This window comes from Oreochromis aureus, linkage group 10, assembly GCF_013358895.1.
Source record: "Oreochromis aureus strain Israel breed Guangdong linkage group 10, ZZ_aureus, whole genome shotgun sequence".
Taxonomy (NCBI): Eukaryota; Metazoa; Chordata; class Actinopteri; order Cichliformes; family Cichlidae; genus Oreochromis; species Oreochromis aureus.
Window position 1 is genome coordinate 25,834,764 of NC_052951.1, and position 19,156 is coordinate 25,853,919.

The 19,156-nt window shown below is 38.0% G+C and overlaps 1 protein-coding gene across 2 annotated transcripts; it reads right to left on the reverse strand.

The window, feature by feature from the left end:
• Positions 1–802: 802 nt before the first annotated feature.
• slc37a2 (solute carrier family 37 member 2) lies at positions 803–19,118 on the reverse strand. Of its 2 annotated transcripts, none has more exons than XM_039618727.1 (18): positions 18,603–19,118; positions 16,738–16,819; positions 15,750–15,840; positions 14,130–14,208; positions 13,902–14,037; positions 11,878–11,954; positions 10,838–11,004; positions 10,703–10,740; positions 10,463–10,615; positions 8,379–8,469; positions 8,215–8,277; positions 6,994–7,079; positions 4,995–5,043; positions 4,449–4,522; positions 4,285–4,363; positions 3,301–3,398; positions 2,088–2,152; positions 803–1,422 (listed from the first exon to the last, which is right to left on the reverse strand). In XM_039618727.1, the coding sequence occupies exons 1-18, from the start codon at positions 18,659–18,661 to the stop codon at positions 1,407–1,409; spliced, it is 1,503 nt and encodes a 500-aa protein (XP_039474661.1). In that variant the 5' UTR covers positions 18,662–19,118; the 3' UTR covers positions 803–1,406. The 2 variants fall into 2 exon arrangements, with proteins under 2 accessions (XP_039474661.1, XP_031594132.2); XM_031738272.2 differs by having other exon boundaries at positions 10,463–10,624.
• Between the last annotated feature and the right edge of the window lie 38 nt (positions 19,119–19,156).

Consider the following 19,156-nt stretch of genomic DNA (forward strand, 5'->3'; position numbering starts at 1 on the left):
TGTGCAAATTTCTTTTTTTATTTGTCAGGAGGCTTAATAAACACTCAAGTTTCAAAAAAGTATACATTTCTGGCAGTTCAGGCTTAACAGTGTTAAGAAACAATATAAGAAAAACATCATTTAGTCTGTTTGCTGATCAATAATCTACACTAGAAACCGATCGTCCCTTTTAGTTTAAATCTACCACATACAGCAGAACTGACAGCACTTTTATTCAGTTTAAAAAAATCTTCCTTCAGAATGTTAACATGAAAAGCTTCAGTGAAGTAGCTTCATGACCCCATGCCTCATGCAAGACTAGTAAAACCATCTGATCCAACAGTCTCCAGCTTTAGTTAACTATAAGTAAACTACTGTGTAGTTAATTTCTTGGTAATTTTGTGGAAAATCAAGCAATATTTCCCCAGCTTCCATCATAAGTACGTCGTACTATGGGCCATATTATAGATTGGCTTAACCTTGCCTAACTTCCAGGAAATAAAGGAGACCCAAATTATACTGTTAGTTATTTTAAGTATTGTGTAATTTCACGTTATTTTGGGCAAAAACACAATATTTCACAATATTTTCCGCTTTTATTTTTTGTAGCTGGGGTCATATTACTTACTTAGCTACTTAAAATTACATAAAATAGTATTTGTAGGTAAGTAATTCTTAATTTTCTGGAAGTTCTGGAAGGTTAAACCAGCCCATAATACGACCAAAACACTGAAAAGTACAACGTATTTGCAATGTAACATACGGAAATATTGATTGTTTTTTCTGAAAAATTATCAATAAAAATGTTAAACAGTACTTAAAATTACTTATTCACTACTTAAATTTTATTACAGTATACTTATGTCTGTATGCAGTATTTAAAATTATTTACAGTATGATTTCTCTCCTTTCACACCACTGATTGTACTGACTACACACGTCCCACGTTACATGAACGCTGTTAGTCACGGCCGCATTATAAAGTGTTAGCCAATTTCCAAATTTGAAATCACAGAACTTCCTTACTTAGTTCCTTACACTTAGTTTTAAGTTACACAGTGACTTTTTATTGCATCTAAAACCCTCTCAAGCAGTTTCAGACTCAGCCAGTGTTCCAGTTTGTTTGCCTAAAATGGCATTGAAAGGGCACAAACACCAAGGAGACAAAAAAAAAGACCCAATAAGAAAAAACACAGTGTAAACCATTTAATGCTAAAAGAACATTAAAAACAAGTAAGAATGAGTGGATTAGTCCTTAAAAAGACATTTGTCTCCTTATAGAAGTCGTACAGTTAGAAGGCTTCAATCATCAGCTCAGCAGAAGATTTGTCCAAGTTGGAATTTAAAAAAAGAGTTAGTTGGTTGTACGGTGAGGTCAGTTTCAGCATTGTTTCCTCCCTTTGTGTGTTTTGGTTTTCACTTTGATTTCAGAACTCATTGAACCTGCAATAAAAAGTCACAGTTAGTTTACAGGATGACAAAATTCCTGCAGGTAGAGTTTGACAACGCGGTCATTTATCAAGAGGCTGATCAGAAAAACCGATACTATAATCATATGCTACACTGTTAGCTTAGCAGGCAAACAACAGAGATGCACTGGTTTCTGATTATTTCATTTCATTCTGTGAGTATATTCTGAAGAATAAATGATTTATGTTAATAATAAAACACCTAATCTGGATTACTGTGCAGATGTGTTCAGGTTTACAGAGGAAAACAAATTACTTCATGGTTGGATTAAACTAGCACAATAAAACTAATTCATGTGCTTTACTTTGTCTCGAAAGTAAATTTTGTTGCCTCTGGGAAGAGCCAGGCTAGTGGCTTCCACCTGCTTCCAGTTATTATATTAACAATCCTAATACATTTCCCCAGCTCCCTTTTTAATGCACAGGCATCCTTCTTTTCATGCAACCTCTAGAGAAACTGAGGCTTTTTTGTAAAAAGCCCTTCTATTGTGTTCCTTTTTTTACCGGCTGTGTTAAACATATTTAAACATGAGTCTTTTCTGTATTGGCTTACTTAATCTCTAGGGTTCCCCGAAATGAATGTAAACAAAGAAGATAAAAGTTGAAAAAAGAGACAGTGGCGTTGACGATGATACTCACCCTCTGGCTCTGGGTCCACGCCCACACCATCTCTGAACTTCCTTGTAAACAAGCCTAGACAAAAACTGGAGCCAAACAAAAGAAGTGTCAGTTGGGGGTTTGAGTGGTTCTCATACGTTCTCTGACATGCTCACAAACCACAATATTTAAAAATCATTAGGAATAAAAAAGGATCCATGTGGAGCTTAGTGAAATAAAGGTCCACAGGACAGCATTGGCAAGCTATTGTTTGCTCCTTTTCTCAACATAAATCAAGTTAATTGAGTTTAGCTTCGCGTCTGCAACGTCTCGACTTATGCACCGACATTCTGCATTGTACCAGTAACATACCAGTAATGTTACACAAAGACTCGTCATGTAACTTACATTGCCAATAATGGACTATTATGACATGAGACTGTTACTATGTTTGTGGTAAATATAACCGACTCTGCAGAATTGTATTTCAGATTCAATGTTTCACAGACTCAGCTGGCTCCTTCTTTATTCAAGACGTCAGTTTCACCAGTGCCAATTTATTTTTAAATTAAACTTTATAGTCTAAAACATTGTTTTGTTTTAGACTGTAAGAAGTTCTGAACAGTTTTTTCTTTAATGTCCATTTTTGTACCAAAGGAAGCTGTTAAAAAAGCTTCCAACTGGAATAAGTTGCCTTCCGATTTTTACTGTTTCTTTTCATCTTTTGCCTATTCAGACATGCTTTGTTTTGCTACCTCACACCAGTCTGCTTATGTTTTCAGCAATGTGAACACTGTTGATTCATTCTGCCCGCTGCACTTTATTTCTTTGTTAAATTAATGAATTACTACATTTGTTTGTAAGGTTGTAATTTTGTTTGTTTGGTAACTTTGGCTGTCAGTTTTGTTGTCTTTGTTGTGTTACACTCACCCACTTTATTAGGCACACCTTGGTAACAACCACGTTCATGTTCGTGATGCTCGAGTTGCTGCTGTGTGATTGGCTCAATAGATATTTGCCTTACTAAGCAGCTGAACAGGTGTACCTAACAAAGTGGCCAGTGAGTGTACAATGTTTAATATCATTTTTCTCGTATAAATGTTTGTTTGGAGCCATTCTCAGCGGTTTTATGCTGATACAATAATACATTTAAGATAAACCACCACAACAATCCTTAAATTAACTGGTTGGTATTTGCATTAAAAAGGAACAAGTTTATTCTATATGAGTGAACAGATAAAGATTGCTCTCTGACCAGGCAGGCTAAGACGTCAGCAGAGATGAGCATGTAGAAGACATTGTTCCAGCCACTTGGTGAGATCACACCGGCCAGCAGAGGACCCAGTGCAGCTCCTGCAGAGAGCATAAAAATAAGTCATTAAGTGTAAACGCATAAAGTCGTCAAGAATTATTCAGACTTAAATGAAAAAGTCAGGAGGGAAAACACAAAATGGAAAAATAGCCATATCCTTTTAAATCACACATTACATGCTCAATTTTCTAATCTCTCAGGACTTCATCAGTTTCCATCTTCTTTTTTACAGTTACACAAACTGCTGTCCTGAGTACAAAAGACAAAATAACTGTTTATGTTCTATGTACGCTTATAATTTTAATTTAAACCATGAGACGATGTTATGAATACTAGTACATGACCACGCTACAGGACTGTTTAGTCTGTTGTCATGTGGTTGCTAGGCAACATGATGACACATCCACCCTAATTAAAGTTTTATGGACATACAGTGCTTTTATATGGTGCCATAGGTAAACTATGAGTGAAGTCCAATGTCTGCCTCATTGGCAAGTGGTTACTGGGCAACCTGATGACATCATACTAACATCGAATATAGAAAAGAACCTCGAGGGGAATAAGATATACCTGCGTGTCGGGTTTCGTTTCTCATCTCCTGTTCACACAGGAGGGGTTCATGGGCAAACAAACTAACAGTAAGATGTAAGCTCTATTTTTAGTGTCCACCGACTCCTGAGGGCAAAACAAACACTTTTAAAGGCTAAATGGTTCCACCATGATCAACAGATGGGTGCTAACTTTACCTCTCTGCAGTTTGGTGCTGAACAGGTGACATCTGGAAGTTTTTTGGGGCTTTTACTGAGAAAAAAGAGGCTTAAAATCCTCTGGTGACTTAACCAACTCGTTTGTTCCTTAGTTATCATGATAATTACAGATGAAAGAGTTAAGATGAAGATTTTTACGGTTCAGCCATGATATGCATACCTATTGATCCTGTCCCATCAATAATTGCGGTCACTGTCGACAGCGCCCTGGCGTTTCCTTTCAGACTCTCGTGTGTCCCCTGTGACAACAGGAGCATCATTATGCCAATGGCGGAGACATTTTTAAGTAAAGCAAACAATTTCCCATGAAGCCTTAGATCTTACCAGGTCAGCAGATACAGCAGTTGTGATAAGAGCATAAGGTCCATTCACCAGGGCTCCACACAATAACAGCATACCTACACAGAAAGAAAAAATGTAAGTGAGGGCTGAATCCACAACAAGTCTATCTAATCTATTTTCAGTTCGAGCTGGGTTCAGGTCAGGCCACTGTAAGCAAATGTAAAGCATCTGTGAGTCTATACTCAAATAATGAAATAATAAGTTCTTCTGAAAACATGATCAATCAATCAATGAAAAACCTCGTATCTTGTGATCGATTTCCAGACGTCTTGATTATCAAAAATGCTTTACTGTGCAATACTTCCTGTCTCCTCTTTCTTTCATATTCTTGAATTTACTTTGATGCTGGCAAAGTGTCCAGTTTACAATCATGACCATATGCTACATACACTCCATAAAATTGTGTCATAAACTCATAAACTTTATACAAGAATATAATATGAGTAAACATTTTAACAACAAAGTGAACAAGGTGTTTTTAATGTGATTAGTATCAAAGTTAAAAATGACAAAATAAAGAAGTCTTACCGATTGTAGTACCAAGGCTCCTCTGCCCAATGTAATTATAGAGGAAAAGCTGAGAAGAGAGCAAAACAAATAATCAGCCACTCCAACTAGTTATGGAAAATCTGCACATGGGTGACAATTATTCCATAAACCTACTGCCAGAAACATCTCTCAGATCAGTGTGAAATATCATCCTGTCAAAAACATTAAATACACTTTAATCACCTGACCTGACACAGCTGGTAGTTCCTAAATGCGTTCAGTTGCTGCCTGTTGAAACCTGATTTGCCTCTTTTAAACTTTTAAATCCTCGCTAAAAGCTTCTACTTTAACCTGTCAGAGCTCAGACTTTTTTTTATATAAATACTGAGTACAAAACATGTATATTCAGATTCAAATAACTTTACTGATCCAAAAAAGGGTGATTCATTTGCAGCTTACCCGCACATTGATTACAAAAAGCGCTGCATGTCAAGGCACAGATCAGCAAACAATGAGAGAAGTGAATCTAAATGACCCCTCTCAGAGTTACATGATCGAATATTCAAATGAATAACAGATTTTAAGTATCTCCTTGTTGGGTATATTGTAGTGGCAACCTGAGAGCAGATTCCTGAACTCAGATGACAAAACGTGGTCAGAATGATGAATAATTTTTACCCCAGTGAGAGAAATCTCCCTGCTTTTGGAGCAGGTGTTAACAATGCTGATCAGGATGTTTCTGTCTCATTAATGGTTAAAACATTAAAAACCAGCAGATTTAAAAAACAAACAAACAAACCAAAACACTTAAATCTCCTTATCAAATTTTTTTGTCTGTGTTTTATGATTTGAGCTGTTGGTGCTCTATCTGCATGTCCATGCTATGAATAACACTGGCTTTGCATTCAGTGTCACAGTGTCTGAGATCAATAATCATTTCTTTTATTTTGTATAGTCTGGAAATCTTTACTGTGTATTTTTTGGTAAAATGACCTTATTGTGATTACACTAACACGCAGCCAGTATCAAAATAACACTTAACTTTGATCCAGCTTTACGTATAAAGTGCAGCTACATTAATTTTTCAGTTTTCATGCAGATTTTTTTTACTGGATGTTTCAAAAAAATTGCATGAACACAAAAAAGGCTGTACAAAATACTAATAATCCAATCAAAAACACCAGCACACACTTGTGGCTGACTTTGGTGAACAGCAGAATATACTGTCTGTAAATACTCTGTTTCCATATTTCAGCGAGTTTTTCTCACTTTGAATGGAAAAAATCTGCTGCCAGTCGACAACAACGGTCCCTCAAATATAAAGCTGAAGATAATCCATGTTTTTTTTATTGTCACCACATGATCATAAGGAGTATCTAAAGCTTAATACATATATACCTATCCTTTTTTAAACAGCACTCTTAGACTGGGTGATCTTTCATGAAGTGTGACATCACCGTGTTGTTTTAGTCACACCTCCCACACACTGAGTGATCTTCTGTAAAAAGCTTGAACTTGCTGAAAACTTATTTTAACGTTTTACACTTGTTTTTAACAACTTCAAACGGTTTCTTGAACATAAGAATGAGTTCACTGTGCTCAAATGGCCTCCATAGTCACCAGAGCTCAATCCAATCGAGCACCTTTGGGATATGGTGGAACAGGAGAGTCACATCCTACAGAAACTGTGTGATGCTGTCGTCTCAATATGGACCTAAATCTCAGATGAGTGTTTCCAGCACCTTGTTCAATCGATGCCATGAAGAATTAACGCAGTTCTGGAGGTAAAAGAGGGCCCAACCCAATACTAGCAAGATGCACTTAATAAATTGGGAGTTTTTTTACCCATGATGAAGGCTTGTATGCAGAAGCCTCTAACCATGACAAGTGTTAGTTATTTAAATGAAAGTGTTGACTTTTTGGATTTTTAAAAATCAAGTTTACACCAGCCCCCCTCCTACCCCCCATCCATTTTCACTGCTCCACAATCGTATTATTACAATTGTATTATTAATCTAATCTAAGAGGTGACACTCACCATGGGGGCAGCAACAATCAGCATGACGCAGCACGTCGTCGCCCTCCCCCCGGTGTAGTCAGACACAAGGCCCGCCAAGATGCCTCCTGCAGACACAAAGACAGTTCAGTCAGATTCTTGTGAAATGTTTTTCCTTCTTCTCACAAATATTTTCAGAGCTACGGTCTCTTGAACCACATACGGGCGGGTTGAAAATTTGACACCTTTTAAGTTGTCTTATTTTTTCCACAATTGTTGAACCCTCATAACTGTTTAAGAGCAGGAGATACCTGCATGAAATGTTCACGGCTGAAAAACTTCACATCTACCTCACCAACCACTCAAACTTCACAACCTGAAACCTTGCCTAAATTCAGAATCCTTTTGTTCTATCGCTATCACTGAGCATTGATGTTATGTGATATATCATATCATGTATTTATCATTTGCATAGTGAAAACTACACCAATTTAAAGGTTAATTAAAGCTTATTTAAAGGTTAAAAGCTGAAGTTTAGATATTAAAATAAAGGACCGCATAGAATTGGGAGATTTTAATTTTAGAATTCATTAAAAACAAGTGTTCAAAAAAGTTTTTAGTTTTAATTTTAAAGATCTTTGTTTCTACAGAAGACTAAGGTGTCACTACTTATCATTGTTTATATTTAGTTTGATATAACTTTATATTTATTTATTATATTTCTGCTTACTGAGTTTGCTTACTGCGTAGTTTTCACCTTTGTATATTTCACTTGTATTGATCCCCCGTTACAGTTGTTGTTGTTTGTACTCTGAGTTTGGTCTTCAGGTGTCCTTAGCAATAGTTCTCAGCCTCCCTCATGTTTCCCTGTACCACATCTGACCATCTGTCTCTGTGTTAGGTGTCCCTGGTTTACTATTTCCTGTTTTTTATTTTGGTAACCTTTGTCTCGTGTGTTTAACATTCAGTTTTACTTTCCTAGTCTCGTATCTCGGATTTGTTCCAGCTGTGTTCCCAGGTGTTTCCAATCTTCCTTATTATCTTGTGTGTATTTATAACCTCAGTTCTCCCTTTGCCCTTCCTCATGTCCTTCCTCAATGCTCTGTGTCTACTTCTCCTGTGTTTCATGATATTTCTGATATTTTGGTTTCCTATTCTGCAAACATTTTGACTTTCAGCATTCCTTTAGGGTATGCTGCATATTTATTTGTGACAAAAACTGATCTGAGTGATTTTACAAATCAAACAAGACTCAAAGCTTACCCAAGATTCCTCCGACATCAAATAATGTCGACATATCTCCTGCTTCTTTTGCCTCAAAATGTGCTAAAAAACAAAAAAATGCATTAAATCCAAAAAAGCCTCTAAGTCATGTGAACTGATCATTAGGTTATCTTAATAGTAAAATGATGTGTGTAAATACTGACCAACATTTGAGATATAGAGAGGGAGCCAGTAGAGAAAGGTGTAGCTGACCAGTTTGGCAAAAAGCAGACAGAGCGAGAACTCCACCACGCCCTGAGAGACAGAAAACATCATGAAAACCCAAAAACCCCAGAAGCAACTTAAAGTGTCTGTCATCCTGTAATTCACCGTTAACCATCAGAGAGGTGCAACACACAGGTGGAAATCAAACACCCTGCCCTTTTGATACAATGACAGGAGCAGAGTTGCGTGTCAAATCCATGCACGGTTTTCAAAACAGCTCTGACTCTTTCTCATGAACCCACATTGAGGACATCGCTTAATTCCAGTTTATTCAATGTCATTGGGAAATGACTGTGAGTCACGTCATGGGTTTTTATTCTATTGCCATTTCTGAATTTCTTAAACTTTCTCACCCGCATGGGCCTTTCTGCATGCACAGAACAATTTGAGGTGATTAAAAAAAAAAAAACTTTTTTTTAATGCACATATGATTGCAGATGACCATGGTTTCTCCTAGTTCCCTGGGAGATATAGATGAAGACAGATACCTATAATGTATTTAATGTATATCCATGTATCTATGCTTCACTCATTCACTGCTCAGGACCTGTTCATGCAAACCTGTCTTCATACCACTGATGAATACCTGATCACAAAGAAAGAGGTGACTCATAGAAACAGTTTAACAGTTCAGATAGTGCAACAAACAGCAGAAATTCACCATGTTATCAATAATCATAAAACCCACTGGTAGTGTTTGTTAACCAGGCATACTGAAGAGTGGAAAAGAGTTATAACTCGGTCTCGATCAGGACTGTTTGCACAGACTGAATTTATAGAGTTGCAGTTAAACTGCTTGTTATTTTGTCTTATTTTTCCCCCCACATCCTCACGTAAATTCCTGATCATTACCTGCGATTTACATTCAACGTTATTCCAACAGAATCGTTGCTGTTTCCAGCAGAAACACCCAGGAGGGCGGGTCTTTGTGACAGGCATATTTATGGGAAAGTAATTTTTTTCCTTATACATGACAGGTTCTTTCCTAAAGTCATAATAAACACTGACTGGAAAAATCAACTGTTTCTTTGACAGTTGAAAAAAAAAGAAAGAAAAGAAAAAGCGTTAAGTGCCCCCAGGCGACTACTGCAGCGCTCTCCAGGCTGTCTGGCGGATAAGTCGCTCGCTGCTGATTGGTTGGAGCAAAACAAAAAAAAGGTAATCCCTTAACAGCAAAAACGATCATCATCACGGGAGTGATCACGTCAAAGTGAGTGAAGTAAAGGTGATAAGCAATGACACATGAATGTGTCTGATTGGTCTCTAATTGTTGTGTAAAATTTGTCTTATTTGTTACTAGGCAACACTATAGTCTCATTATCAGCAAAGCAAACATAACAATGAGATTAAACGACCAATCACTGTCTCTCCCATCTTTAACAGGATAAACACACAGAGCCGTTTTCACAGGAGCCGCTTGGATTTGTGACTTTCAAAGAAAGAAAAGTCTCATTAATAACATTAATAACGGCTCCTTTTCATTTAAGTGACCAGTTAAGCCACACAGCTGTGACCAAAACAGTCTGACAACCTCAACTTTAATAATATAAATATAAAAACAATTTGCGAATATTTTTCATTGTTAAAGAAACTACTATTAAAGAAGCAAGCTCCTTTAAGCAATTACTTTGGTGTTCCTCCACCTCCAAAGAAATGTCAGAAGGAGTCTGAACCGCAAAAGAAGCGCGTATTCTCGGAAAAGTGGTTGCAGGAGGTGAGCTGGCTTCAAACAAATGATGAACGCACAGAGATGTGGTGCAGAATACGCAGTGAAAATCCCACCCACTTTTATTTTGACAGCGAATGTGCACCTGTGGACCACTTATGTGCACCCCTGTATATAACGTTTGTTTGGAGTGATATTTTTAATTAGCCACTAGGTGGTGCCAAAGATAGCAATTTTCAGCCCTTGAGTTAAACTCAGCATGATGGGAAAATTTTACTGTAAAATATGGCACGGATATCTGCACATTTAAAGTCAATCAATCACATTTCTTTGATTAAAGGTGCCATTTCCACTCACAGGTATGCACAGCGCTCCGAGGAAGCTGATAGCCTCGCTGTGCTCCTCAACAATCACGTCTGGCTCAGTGGAGATGGCGCCATTGATGGATGGATCAACAATGGATGAGTCCTGCAAGAGAGGCGCTTTCTCACCGCCCTCCTGATTCCTCTCCTGACCACTCTGACACACACAAATAAACAGCTCAAGCAGTTTTTTTCATGGAAACAGGGGAAAGGATGCGTTGCTTTTGCAACTTACATGATGCTGAGGAGATGAGCAGTTCACGTCTTCGGGTTCTGAAAAGAGAAAGGACGAAATGGGACGTGAGACATTAAACCCTAAAGCTCACTTTGGGGAAGTATTTTGGATTTTGTCTGACAAACTGAAACTCACTCTCAACCAGGAAGAAGAAGCACAGGACCCCAGTGCAGGCGATGATGATTCCGGGGACGATGAAGGATAATCCCCACGCCGTGGAGACGAAGACTCCTGCAATGAGGGAGCCCAGGATGTTTCCCACTGAGGTGTGGGAGTTCCACACACCCATGATGAAGCCACGCCTGGCAATCAAAACAGAAAAGGTCATGAGAAGTTCTCCTGCTGAAAGTCAGTTTTAAAAAATTGATTCATGAATGCTGAACTGGAGTCTTTTATGTTGTTTTTATGCACTGAAGATATCTGGAGAAGTATAAAATAAGATACTTCAGAGCACAAAACATGGACTTTGCACTGAGCTGCAAGAGTACATGTGAACCACAGACATCACATAACTGCTTCTAGCTGAGAATCACTTTCACCCAGCTAATCGATTTCTTCGATCAATGCTTGCAAAACTAGGACTTCAAACTTATGACAACTTTTGCACACCTGAGTCACATGCAAGCTTATTTTGAACTGGACACTGTGTTCAGACTCAAAGATATCAATAGTTTTGCACTCAGAATTGATGAGTTATTAAAGGAACTGATCGAGAATCCGACCTATAAGCGGAATTGATAATGGCAGTCAATTAGATCTTGTCAATACTCATCACTTATGTGCACATGCAATCTGATTTTTAGTGTAACCTAATTTCTTTGACTGGATGAGGTGGACATAATCAATAGCAGCAGTGCAAACACTGACAGACTGTTACTATAAATATTGTTCTTTTTTTCTGTTCCCTGCCCCTTTCTTTGGTGTATTTTTACAGCCAATTATATATTCTTAATCTGATGTCTGTCTGCTTGCTGTGCTTGTAGTTCTACTTCAGTGAGAACCAGTTGTTCAGGCTCATAACTTTAATTTATGATGTGAGTGTGGTCTGACCAACAACCAAGCCTGGTTTGACAATATGCTTGTGTTTCATTCTGCTTCCATAAAAAAAAGAAAAAAGAAGAAGAAAAAAAGCAATTTATAATGCACATTCAGCATTATTCTCCCTCACTACTTACTTCCCCTTTCCAAACCAGTTGCCAACACAAGCCACCACTGCTGGCCAACCGGTGGTCTGCATCAGCCCGTTCATGACCTGCAGAATGAAACAGAAAGAGAACCTGGACTGTGTTAACTGTCTTCATCAAACCCTGCAAACTCCACTTAAAGAGGAAAAGAAGAGGAGATCAACGAACATTGATTCTCAACAGTCCTACACCAAACTGATATAAGCAAAGCTCTGCATGTGCAGTCATGTGATGCAGCTGTGAGTCATGTGATAGGTCTGATCTAAGAGTGACTAAGCCACCATGTGATCCATGCACGTTCAAGAGGAAAAGCTGCTAAGAGAGGTCTGCACTGACCTGCAGAGCTCTCAGTGGTCACGCCTGTAAGAGATGCTCAATATCCATACCTAAAGTGCACATGTTAACAGGTTAAAATAAACAGGATGATAAATGAAATAAATACTGATGACCCAGTCTTTTAAATACTTCTGGTCACAGATTTCAATTTCTCTATTGCCACAGATGGCCTTTTTTTCTTACAAACTCAATTCAATTCAGTTTTAAAGCAAAGACCCTACAATAAACTCATTCTCCATTTATTGAATGGATCTTGTTTTTATTACAACTGAGGACTTGATTAACTTTCCATGCTTCCCTGAAAAGTGCTGATGGAATTTGACTTTTGGTCATGTGACGCGTGTGAAGCTCATGTGACACTTGAGAGCTGCAAAACAATACTGCAATCCGGCAACTGCACAAAAATCAAAAAATTGAATAAAAGAATATTTTCCTGCATTTATCAGGGGAAAAATCATCTCAAAGATGAGGATGTGCAGCTTTTCTGCTTTTTATATAACTATAAATCAAATAGTTATAAGCTGAGGGTTAGATTTAAAGACTTAAAAAACAGAATAAATAGTCTCATTACTGGCATCCCTAATTTATGGGAAGGGAAATAGCCTAAGCTGTGGCTGAAACAAATTTTTTCACTTGTTTCACTAATCCAACCCATTGGCGTGTGATTATTAGTGGTCAAAAGGCGTGAAAAAAACCCTGAAGCGAACACTTTACTGACAGCGCCTTTGTTTAGGACGAGGCACTGAGTGAGAGCAAACATTTCTACAGAGCTCAGCGATCAGTGAAACCTGAGGTCAGCAAGAGACAGCTCATCTGATCACTGCACTTCCCTTATTTTTTCCACCTAACGCAGTTTTCTGTATGCTGCAGTTGTTTCTGAAATGGACACAATTTTGTTTATAGCAAATCAAAGTTTCCTCATTCTCAGCAGAGAAAAAGAGATTTAAAGACAATCTGTTTAGAAATGTAAACAAAAGGCTTGTGCAACATAAGATAGAAGGATGCAAATCTACTTTCACTCTTAGACTAACACAACAGCTCAATTTACTTTATTTCACAAATTGAACTGCAAACACAGTGTATTTATGCAGCATCTCTATCTGGGTTTGTGTTTCTGAAGGAGCACTGATAGCTGATAGCTCCAGGGAAGCTCTCCATGGTCACTGCAGCTGCGTGCTGTTCAGTAAAAATTAAGTTAAATCCTGTAAAACCACACTTTGCTTTTCATTTGTGTCCAAGTGTTCGACTAATCAGCTTCAAAGAGAGTCTATAATTTCAGTTTAGTTCAGTTAGGTTTGCAGTGGTAAAGAAAGAGTGAGGGCGGGCTCACTCAGGTGAGAGCAAAAAGTCTAACTCACTCCTTCAATTTTTTTAATCTAAAAAGTGTCAAAATGTTTCTACACTCTCTTCCCCTGTTCTTTGCCTAATAGTGGATTTTTAACATTAAAACAATTACAGGACATTTACCCATTTACTTTCTCAAGCGTGTGGCTAACAAAACCACCACTTTCATGCTAGCAACCTAAATCCGCTAATGTGTGGCTGATGAGCTCAAATTTCAGCTCTTATTTATGAACGAAATCACAGTCAGATGCCCCACAATTGCAATAATAAAAGAGAACAGGATAAATGAATCAGAAAGTAAATTAAAGTGCAGGTTTGTGGATTTGTTTGTTTACCTGGACGAAGGCGTAGTACCCCAGTGAGTGGATGTTCCAGTAGAAGCCGAGGCCAAACAGAGTTGTGAACAACCCACTCATCAACATCCCAATACTCAGGTAGTACCGCAGAGGGAGACGCTCTCCAAATATCCCACTGAGAACATGAGAGATGATTATTAGTCAGTGCAGCACATGCCCTCTCAGACAAAAACACAACAAGGTCAGCCAAAAACAGCAAATACAAACCTGAAAAACATCCCGATGGCATAAGCAACCAGAAAGCAGTTATCCAAGACCCCAAACAGTGTCTGATAGTTGTCCTGGTCTTTAACGAGAAAACAGATAAAACTGTTACTTTTCTCCGTATCGGCGCTTATAATTTTGTAAGGTCTTCATCAATTAGTACGGCTCACACACACGAAACTGCAGCAGAGACCTGGACCTGTTAATCTCATTCCCAGCTCCTCCTTTTATTCCTTTCATTAATAAAATAATTCTTGTTTATCTTACTACCACATACCTATGCTATAATTTTGTTTGGTCAGTGAACTTAGTCTGGTGCTAGGTTGTTGCTAAACAACATCATAATATATGCATAATTAATATTATTAATAGCTCTTCTATCTTTAATGGTCCCCTTTATGTCAACTTTCTTCTGACTGGCTTATTCACAAAAAGAACATTTTGAATGAACCGATGGGTGGGACGTCTGTGTTCACAGGCAGATCTGTGAACACAGAGTTGTCTGGCTCTCTGGTCTGACCCTATGACGGACTATTAACCTATTACAGGCTCTCACACGATCACAGCTGGACTAGATTCAAGCTGCAGACTGAACCCCAGACTTAAAGTAGCTTAAGAAAGAGGAAGGAACGACTGTAGGACCCTTTTAATATAATCCCTGTAGTTTAGCTGCTTTTAAACTTCCCAGGAAAGTAACCACAGAGCACAGCAACTATTACAAGTACAACTGGTGGTAATTCTCTCTGTTGTAGAAGATGTACACTTCTCTCTTTCCTGTGTTTCTGTAACATTAACTAAAAGTTAAACATTTATCAGCTGCAGGTCCCACATGATCAGCTTGGTTTCACAGCAGCTCACAAGCACAAATGCAAACAACAACCGTGGCCACAACAGTGTAGGCTCTATGTGGATTTAGAGCATTAACTAAGCTTAACTCTCCACCAGACTTTTCCCCAAAAAGTTCCAGGTACTGCAGATTGTATCTATTAACCTTAACCCTTGGCCACAGTGTAGCTGTGTATGTGGTTTAAATGACCTACAATACTAATGCCAACAAGTAAAGACAACTATAAGTGAGTCAGCTGCAGCTGATGGACTTTAATCAAAAACTCTAACATACAACACAAATATAAAACCAGAGCAAAACCACCAGTTTATTTTGTAGTATCTCATAGTGGCTGATTTTGATGTTTTCGTTATAAAATGATCTAGAAAAGGTGTAAAATTTACTTGAACACCTCTATAATGTGGCCTCCAGTCTCAGACAAAATCTACACCCACACTACAAATTATTTAGTTATCAGCATACAGCATGTCCTTCGCAGTAGGACACACTTGGAATTTCAAGAGTACTACAGACAACAAACAAAGTCTCCCTTTTCCTTGTTTTTTGAGTGTCAGAGCTTCAAGAAGCTGGTTCTGCCACAGCAGCTCCTCAAGCTCCTCCTATGCATGCATACGCCACTTTTTCCACTGCAAACACCTTAAAAACCTACCGATAAATCATGTGTAATAATAATTTGGTACACTGAAACTTTTTGAGAGCTGCAATTGTCAAAAATCTCATCTACTAGAAGTTGTGTTTCCATAGTGAGCATTAATGACAGCAATTAAAGAACTTACCAAAGGGTGGCCAATCGCACCAGGTAACATTATTGGTTATATTAATGTCTTTTGGCTGAATGACGTTGGAGCAGTTTCTGTGCAGTTGACTCTGAGTGTGAGAGAAGAACGTTGAAAGCAAGTGAAATGACTAAAACAGTAGCTGACACAAGCAAAAGAAGAGCCAAAGATTAAAAAGTTGTCTTCTATAGGTGTATAAATGTATAAAGATACAGTATAAGAATATGCCAGGATACCACTATTACCACAAACAACACACTGCAGCTCTCAGGGTCAAAGGATCACAGCCTCTGATTGTTTTATGACCACTTCATAAATACTTTGTAATTTAAACAATGAGGGGCTTTTACAGCATTTGACTTTAAAAAGCCTTCATTTGCAAACCATTGCTGTGTCATGCAATCACTTTCAACTGTTGCTTGACTATCTTTGATTGAAACAACAGTTGATGAAAGAAGACATATATAGGTACAGGAAATTAGCCGTTAGCTTTACGTCCCAGTTCAACAGGACTTACGGGCAAAACAGGCAACGGTAATCCTTTCACCTGAGTATCACATGATACATGTTTAAGAAAATCCCTTTAGCATATTCAGCAGACGTCCTTTAGAGTCGTTTGTTTTTCTGTCAGCTTTTGTGCTTCTGCTGTTAATTTCTGTGAATTTGTAAAGACACGAATACCTATAATTGTGGCTGTGTCTGAGTTATATGTAGATAAAGTTATTTTTTTTAAAAAGCTTATCTTCTGTTGTCTCCCTGATCATGTGACAAGCTAAAGACTGAATGTTAGAAATGAGATTTAATCAATATATCTGTAAGGAGATAACAAATGGCCTGAGTGAGCAGTGTTAAGGTAAAGATTTTATCCATTTTTGAGGGTAAGAAGTACAAGATAAGAGAGATATGTTCTGTCTTTCTAGAGAGCATTTGATCCTGCAAAAACACTGTTAATAGTGTACATAAAAAGAAATTCAACTGTTCCAGTCACCTTAACGATGCTGATAGGTTTCCGTGACAAGTGATAGGCTGTGTAGAACAGGAAGGTGAGGACGAGAATAAAACCACGATACCTGCAGAAACAGACACATTACAACCAAAATCATTAAAAAATGACAATCAAATTATCTTTATTATTCAAAATATTAAAACAGAATAATAAAAATAAACCTACAAAGAGAAAAACTAAGGTGTGTTTATTAATCATGCAGTGACATCAATTAAAATGCCTCCAGCACAAACACATGACACGAAACGGTAAAACTTTCCACTGACGTAGAAATATTTATTTGGGTAACAAACTCACAGATCAGCTGTTTTCATGCTGGCTAAACAACACAAGTTAATTAGTGGAAAAAGTATCCTCAGTGCTCACATTATACTTGGAGTGTAACGTGTTAATTTGAGATGCAAGACGGTTAAATAATTCAAAGTCTACTTTTAATTAGTTTATGACCCTTGAAGGTTTATCTGTCACTCTTCAAAGGGAATGTGAACCTAAAGGTCTTTTAGTCCAGTGATCTCACTTTAATTGCTTGGAATTTGAGAGATACAATACGAAAGTGTGTTTAAAGAAGCAGGAAACAGGACAAACACAAAAAAGACACATTTGTCTGAAAGGATAAACTTTATGGTGAAGACTGTGCATAAAAAATGCTTTCAGAAGGTGGTAAACAAACATAAACACTAACTATCATCATCATTGTTTATGAAACATTTAGTTTTGTCTTATTATCATCATTTGATTATTTAGTTTGATCTTTGTTTTTGGAGAAATTTAGACTATGCTGTACATATGGTCATTGAATGGTTTTCATAGTTTGGCGTTATTATCATGGCAAACCACAATGGACTGCAGGAGTGTTCCAAGCAGATATGGCGGGAGGAGTTAAGGGCACGTCCTTTGTTAATAACAAACTGTGTGTGAGACAAACATTTTGTTTGTGCAGCACAATGTGGGTCAATAATGCTCCAATCATTTGCTTTAATAATTTCAATGTGACCTTCTCAAAGCATATGAAACTGAAATAAAGGGAAGCTGAAGTTGAGTCACATGATACTCTTCCCACTCTCATGTATTCTCCTTTCCTGAAACATTTTAAGACTTTAAAGATGCCTTTTTTCAGTTGCTGGCTTTTCTTTTGGTGGGGATCCATCTATCAGACTGGTCCAACTCGTTCTGAGCTAAAGAATCCTCATGAGACTCACTGATGAAGTTTCAGTCTTTACTTCCTTTTTTATTTTTTTCATTATATTCTATAAAATCTGTGCAATTTGTGACATTTTGGTGGCTTGCAGTTTTCCAGCTTGGTTGTCACATAACCAGCAAAAATAAACTACATTTACAAAACATACCTGAGGAGCCTGAGTTGTCTTAAGAAAAATGTCTATTTTCCATATTCAGTCAGATTTAGAAAAGCAGGAAATATAATGTAATAGCACTTTACTGACACTTCATTTCCTGATAAATCTGGAGGTATAGATCACTTTTCGACAGTTTTCAGTTATTGCAAAATTACCAAGTGGTCGACACTAGCACAACACCGGCCACCTCTTAAAATGTCAATTTTTTGAATAGAGTTTGGTGGGACTCTAGATTTGCATGGGGGAAACCAGACGTGCCGGGTATAGATACCCCAATGAAAACAAGAAGTAGTAATACATTTATAACAGGAAGTGAGACATATAAAACAATAGCTGGTAACATTATAATGTCTCTGGATTTACTGGTCCAACAACAGTTCACATACTGACGGCTTATCGACTAGTTTGAGTCAATCATTTAGCAGAGATAAACAGCAGTTTCCATTACAGAACTACTAGTGCGCCAAGAGGACAATAAGAATGGAAACTCACCAACTATCCCGAGAAAAGTTGGTGATAAGTCTTATCCCAGGAGCCAGAGACGACTTCATTTTGATTGAATTATTTTAAATATTTGTGAGAAAACAGACTCTCAGCAGTGGGTCCCGGACATGTCCTCTTGGAAGCAGACGGATGTTGAGCCGGTACAGATGAATAAACGCAGAGAGCTGGCTAACCCTGGATGAAAACAGAGGCTAACTTATGCAGTACCGCAAAATAAAAACAGACCTGTGTGCCTGCAAAAATAGAGGCTCACATGGGCTAGCTACGGGAGCTGTAAAGCAGCTCCTGTTGGGAGGTACCCGCCGTCAATCTCCAGCAATGCTCCATAATGACCGGCTTTTATACTTCAAGTACGCGGTCAGAAGAGCCGGCCTGCCTCTAAAACGCTGTGATACACGTTTAAGACAGCGCTGCTATTAATACTCCAATGGTGGTTGGTTTTCCATAAGATTTTCCAGCCCGGGTCTCCCGGCGACAGCCTGCCAACCCGCCCGTATGTATGCATGTATGCAAGTCTGCGTGACGTCACGCAAGGGGATTGC

Coding starts and splice junctions, on each gene's coding strand:
- slc37a2 (XM_031738272.2), bottom strand. CDS start 18,661: ATGAAGTCGTCTCTGGCTCCTGGGATAAGACTTATCACCAACTTTTCT. Junction 8,278..8,378: donor TCTCTATATCTCAAATGTTG/GTCAGTATTTAC, acceptor TTTGTTTTTTAG/CACATTTTGAGGCAAAAGAA. Junction 5,044..6,993: donor TGATTGTTGCTGCCCCCATG/GTGAGTGTCACC, acceptor CTCTCTTCTCAG/CTTTTCCTCTATAATTACAT.